This window comes from Octodon degus, unplaced genomic scaffold (assembly GCF_000260255.1).
Source record: "Octodon degus isolate 3935 unplaced genomic scaffold, OctDeg1.0 scaffold00050, whole genome shotgun sequence".
Lineage (NCBI taxonomy): Eukaryota > Metazoa > Chordata > Mammalia > Rodentia > Octodontidae > Octodon > Octodon degus.
In genome coordinates, this window is record NW_004524626.1 from 649,301 (window position 1) to 655,901 (window position 6,601).

General features: G+C 44.0%; 1 protein-coding gene across 2 annotated transcripts in view; it reads right to left on the reverse strand.

The window, feature by feature from the left end:
• Positions 1–5,217, reverse strand: part of Sdhaf3 (succinate dehydrogenase complex assembly factor 3) — a 96,622-nt gene extending 91,405 nt beyond the window's left edge. Inside the window, exon 1 of one of the 2 annotated variants that reach the window (XM_023717017.1) lies at positions 5,043–5,217. In XM_023717017.1, the coding sequence (XP_023572785.1) occupies positions 5,043–5,162 (120 nt within the window). In that variant the 5' untranslated portion in view covers positions 5,163–5,217. Of the gene's footprint in view, positions 1–4,966 lie in introns of both variants that reach the window. The other variant, XM_004632611.2, reaches the window with a different exon arrangement.
• Positions 5,218–6,601: the final 1,384 nt, after the last annotated feature.

Sequence of the window (6,601 nt, forward strand, 5' to 3'; positions counted from 1 at the left end):
CTGACTCTGCAAAGCAACGCTGGGCCAAGTGACGAGAATAGACCAAGATAAAAGTGAATACTGTGTCAGAAAAATACCGCATGGGCTACATAGCCTGTGTGAACTCATCTGGCTAGGCACAGGCTGACACCAACAGCCTCCATCTTTTTCTTTTTTACTAACTGGCTTGATGATATAAGCCTCTGTCTTAGTTACTTTTCTCTTGTTGCTGGGACAAAAAAAATACCAGACACCCAAAATTAAGGAAAGGTTTACTTAGCTCATTTTGTGGAGATTTCAGTCCCTAATCAGCTGGCTCCACAGCAGGGTAGTGTGGAAAAGAGGCAACAGCTCAGAGCATCAGAAGACAGCAAAAGCAAAGGAGAGCGAGCCTCTTTTAAATACAGACTACCTAGCCCAGAGTGGGCGCAGTACCCACACCATCAGTGACCTCCTCTTGCACAGGCTTGGGTTGCTTGCAAAGTGAGGACCCTGACCCCCTACTGAGTTGCTTAGTAAAACTTTGAAATTTCTCACACTGACACAGTGTATCAATCATCACAGTCTCTGATTTTGAAGCACAGGAAGAATTCTTTTTACTGGCATAATGGCTTTTCCTTGCATGGAACAGAAAAACATACTCATTTTTCAATAACCTGACAGGACAAATTCTACTACAGTTATATTTCTGCCAGTAGTTAAGGCTAAAAAATACTCCAGCCAGTTTTCTAACTGAAAATAGCACCCAATTAAGGAAAAGGCACATAAAGGCGTCCAGCCTCTCACAGACAAGTTCCTTAAATATGACCTTCTGAAGTCGCCAGTCCTCTTGTAATACTCCCATTTTCCCTGTGGTAAGCCCTCTAGAATACTGTATATTGTAAGATCCCCACCTCATTAATAAAGCTGTCATCCTAATCTGTCCCTTAGTAACAGATCCATGTACAATTCTCTCCCAAGTTCCAGGAGAAATTAATTGGTTCTCAGTCTGAGATTTAAAAAACACATTTTTCCCCATCCCCCTACTTCCAGACAACCAAACGCTGTTTGCCTCTGAATGTGAAAATCTCATTTCAAGAGAAAAGCATCAAGGTTGTATATGGTGAGATTTTTGGACTTATGTGCAAACATGAGAAGCATAGAATTCTTTATCCTATTTTTAAAATATAATCTAATTTTTAAATGTTTTTTTATCATATTATGTAGGGACTTAAAGTTCAACATATCAATACTTGATGAAAAATACCTGTTCTTTATTATGCCTAAGATGTTTGAAATGCAGTGAGATAGTGAGGTTAAGCTTGATAGCCTAAATCGTTTGATAATAACAAGCTTTTCTTCTGGATGGTTAACAACCTAAGTTTGCAGACCAAAATTAGAGAAAAAGGAGGGCTACAAGGAAAGCCAACATTTTGGCCCTAGCCTTCTAAGGTCAATTAAGACTCAGGACATATGAGAACTTGTACTGTAACGTCATGTACCTCAGTAGTGTCCCAAATTTTCTGATCAAGAAGATTATGGGGCCAAAGAGGAAAGTGATCGATGATGTAGAGTGTGCCTAAGGAGAGTCACATGGGGAGAAGACACTCTCTCAGGCTTTCACAGAGAGCACACTGGCCAAGCAATGGCCGTGACTCATCCACATGGCTGACACTCACAAAGGTTCTACAATCTGAGGTACAGGATCTCAGGATAAATCCTGAGAGGATTTCACTGACCTTCTCAGACCAAAAAGCTACAACTCTTGTTGCATAGGTCCTGCTTTACCTTGGTCTTAACCATCCAGTAGAAAAGTATGAAGACGAAATATAGGAAATAAAGCCATGCTGTTATGTTGAGCTGTGGGGGACTCAAGTCAATAATTTCTGACATTGCCAGTTAAACAGAAGACCCAATGCTATTATGGGCTACTGGACTCTTTTAGAATATTTTGCTGAGTTTACACACCTATAATATTCAATAACGGAACTTAGGAAAAATGGGGTATACCTATGAATGTCCATTTTGTATCTGTGTATTCAAAGTGGTTGGGATAGATAGATAGTTGCATTCTCTTAATGAATGGAATGATTTGTTCTAATGGTGTTTGTAAATAGGATCACGAGTCCGCATCTTGTACAGCAATTAACCACTAAGAATATATGCAGTGTATTATTTGTTGAAACTGTACTTCCGATTTGATTTGAAACTGTCTCATTGCTATCTGTTTATCAATAAAACTTTGAAAAAAGAAAAAAAAAGAGAAAAGCAACAATATTCTTAGACCTCTCGCACAAGGGTATAGAGACAGTCCTTACCTTTTTGCTTGGGCACTAGAAAACACTCAAGGGACTTAAAGTTTAAACAAAGAACTATCCGAGAGTATGTAGATGATATTCTACTGTACTTTGTACCTGTCAGTCCACTTGCTAGGGGGCCCAAGGATGATTTTTGCAGGTGAGGTCCCAAGGTCAAAGAAGACAAGTATGCAAGATATCAGCAACAACTGCAGGCATCTCAGAGCAGAGAGCCAGAGAAAGAGCCAAAGAGCCACTTGAGTCTTTATTGTATAACTATTACACTGGTTGTCATCTTACATTTACATTCTTGTATAGGGCCATAACCAGCACTTGCGTCATTTACATAACTGTACCCACTGTGCACCTGCTCTATACAAATGAGACTACATCCTCAGGTGTCTTTAGATGCCCCTGGACTGTGAAACAGTCTGAGTAATTCCCCACAGTAGCACAACACAGAAATTATCTAACTGTGACATTGTACAGACTCTCAAGTTCCTAGCTAAGAAGAGATAGTCTCCTAAGAAAAAGCTCAGCTATCTCTAAAACGTTATTCCTGTGAGCCTCTGGAAGGCTTGAGATTTCTCTTCAAAATTTAAGGTACCTGTCCTGCTACAGAAAACCTGGATCCAACCTGCTCCTTATATTTGGGCTAATAATAATAAGGGTCAATGGTCACTGACTCTTTATTCATTGTTTCCTTGGTTTTCCTTTCTTCAACCTAGTGAGTCATAGCACCCCAGAGCACACAAGCCCCAGTAGGTAGGATCTAGAGCCCCTTCTGGGTTGATATAGCTACAGAAGACAGAGATCTCCATACCCTCAGGGACTTATGAGGATTTGTATCTCTCAGAGGTAAATGAGACAGGTGATTAGGGTATGGAGGCATGACTTTTTTTTTTTTTTTTTTTTTTTTTTTTTTTTGGTGGAACTGGGGATTGAACTCAGGCCCTTGTGCTTGCCAGGGAAGCGCTTATTCCACTAAGCCATCTCCCCAACCCCATAGCATGACTTGTTAACTACAGGATCCCAGATACATGTGCTGAGCAGTTCCCAAAGGCCTGCTCATGGACTTCTGGTAAGAAGCAGGCTTCCACAGGATGGCCCAGGCATGACACAGCCTGGGGCATGCAATCCCAGCACTGCCCCTCAAGACTCATATGTAGAAATTCAAACCAAAAAAGACACATTAGCCATAAAGACCTTCCTATCGTAACTTTGCATGATGTATACTTTCATCATTGCTTGTACTCTTTTTCTCATTACTTGACCCAAGCCAGCTAACTACAGAGCCAATTTCTCCATCACTTTTCACTTTCACTTTCTCAAATAAACTCTGCCACTGCTTTCTGCTTGTTCTGTTCAATTCTTTGATCAAGATGAGAACCTAGAACCTAACTCCAGAAGGAAAGACAAGTAACCTCAACCCCTGAAAAATTTTGATGCTGAGCCACTTTTCAGAAGCAAAAACACCCATGAAAGCCCAGGACAATCCAAGTTCTATGCCTGCTTAGGAAGGTTAGCAAAACACTCCCTCAAAAAGTGCTGAAGCTGTGACTCAGAGTTGCTGAAGTTCAATCCTCAGTTGAGGGGGCCAGGGAGATGGCTCAGTGGAATAAGCAGGGGCCTGAGTTCAATCCCTGATTCCTCAAAAAAAAAAAAAAAAAGCAGGCTCTTGGGGGGCCAGGGAGATGGCTCAGTAGAGTAAGTGCTTCCCTGGCAAGTGCAAGGGCCTGAGTTCAATCCCTGATTCCTCAAAAAAAAAAAAAAAAAAAAAAAAAAAAAAATCCTCAGTTGAAAAGAGAAGCTTGCAATTCTGTGGTCCAGAATTTAAAAAAAATACACTTTCCTGGCTTGGGACAAACAAATTACATGGAATATGTGAGGTTTGCAAAGTTCTTTCACTATTATTCTACACGTCCTCTTCAAAACTTCAGACTCTACAATCAAAGTCTGGATTTCACTGCAAACGTTCTGTTTACCCTAACATAACTTATAAGAAGAAATCCTGTATGACCCTCAGGTCCACGATATACTCTGAATACTGAAATACTCAGCTGTTCTCCTCCACTCAAAAAAAAAAAAAAAAGTCAAGTGAGTACGCCTTAAATCACGCGTCTCCGTAAGACAGCACAGTAGTGCTGGGCGATGTAACAAAGTCAAGCCACTTGGACCCTAAGGAAACCAAACTTCACCTGGCTTAATTTGAACCAGCATTTTTTTTTTCTTTTGGCTTGTGACAGCCAAGACAGCATTTTATGTTACCTGATTTCTGCATTAATCGAGCGAGAAAACTACCAAGGACATGAAATTTGAAGAAGAATAATAAATCATGGAAACGGCCCAAACACTGGCGAACGCCGCACACCGGCCGAGAAGCGGGTCAACCTGGTGTCGCGCCGCCCTCCTCTCCCCGCCTGGCGTCTGCCGGACGTCACCGAGCTGAACTAGACAGGCGACTCTGAAGGAAGGGCCTCTGCTGCAGCGAGCAGCCGGCGGAGGACGCGAGGGCGCGGCGGGGAGGCTACTGCAGAGGGGTCCTTACAGCTCACTGGTTTTAGCTCAAACCGAACACCCCGCACACCCCGCTTCCTGCGAGCCGGTAGGGGTCCGCGGGGACTGGCACGGTAGGCAATCTTGGAAGACACAAGCCGGGACGCCACTGTGGACCTCAAAGGTCGGAGCAAAAGAAAGGGGGCGTCACTTGCCTCCCATTCCTGCAAGAAACGCTGGGCCTCCTCAGAACCAACGGCCTTGTGTCTCCTAAATTCGTCCTTTACGTACTGGTCTCCCAGGGCTTTGAGATCCACGGGCAGAAGCCGGTGTAGCTGCAAAATGCGCCTGTACAGGGCCCGGACTCGCGCGACGTGCCGCCCCGGCATGGTACCGCCGGCGAAGCCCCATTGGCGCCTGCGCAGAACGGACGCGCCTCCGCCCCCGCCCCCGCCCGAGGTCGCCCGCGGAGCCCGGAAGGCGCGCGACCTTCTTCCGGTTTGGTCCGCCCTGGAATCAGGTCCCTCCGGAAACTCGCGCTCTGCCGCCCAGCGAAAATGGGCGGACCTTTCTGTTAGAGGCGTGGCCTTCGCGAAGTTGCTCAACCCCTGGCTTCCCTTCTCCCGAGTGTGGCGTCGGCGTGCGTGCTTCACTACGTCACAGTACTTCCCCAACGTCTTTCCACTCGTCTTCGTCCCTTACTTTCCTATTAGAGGCCCAAGTCGCGAAGGCTGTGGAAGAAGCTTTGGGAGGACTTTTAAGTATACTGGTTCCAGGGCCACCATCCTAAAAGGTTCTGATTCGTCAGAGATTAAAAACAAATAGAGAGGTTTACAAAGTGCTACCTTGCGCAGAGGTGATCCCGAAAGTGAACTTCTCACCTTGTCCTCTTTCTCATCTTGAAGAGTCCTGCAAATTCTTAGGGTTCCGCCAACAAATGCAAGGGCAGAAATGAACCATTTTTGTCGGGTGCATTCCCCAAATCATCTGTTTCCCCTGCATATAATGAATTCCATTGTCTGTGCCCACTTCTGGAAGTGACTAACTTTGGTCCCAACCCACCTACACTAAATCAGGTCGTGTTATTCCTGTGCTCAAAATAAAAAAGAAAATCCTCTAAGTGACATTTTATCAGAGTAAAAGCTAAAATCTTCCTAACCTTTAAAGTTCTACATTTGCCCTGCTGCTTCCCTGCGGGGCCGCTTACAGCATTCTGATCTTTAACTCCTGGTTCACCTCTGTAAAGATCCCACACAACCCCAACGGAGGGCCTTGGCCTTTGCCATTCCCTCTGTTTGGGCTGTTTTGTCGCCTGTGTCATCTGAGCTAATCCTTCGTTTCTAGCAACCCTTTTTGTGTGTTTTTATTTTATTGAGAAACAAATATCAATGAGACACTTTCCAAGCTGATTAGTTGGACATTTTCAATAATTAATTATATTACACGTTGTTATCTTCTCAGCGGTCATCCACAGCATAAGAAGCAGCCAGGACATCTGTCCAAACACTACTACTACAAATCCTTCCTTTCACTGAACCAAGGGAAAGCAGCCGTACATTTATCTTAACTATTCTGTATATACAAATACAAAATGGTCCTTCTTCTGTATCCCCCCTCTCCAGTTCAGTCTGCCAGAGATGGATATTCTACTGGCATCTAAATATTATAGGTGCTCGAATTCAGCAAAGCAATCCAACACAGTCCAGCAGTCCACAATAGTAGTGGGTTGTCCACTGAAGTTGTTGACTAGAGCCTTTTACAGCTCACCATATTAATATGGCTTTACTTTTTATACTTCAGTTTTATACTTTCCTGCTGGATGGTTAAGACCAAGATAAAGCAAGACCTAT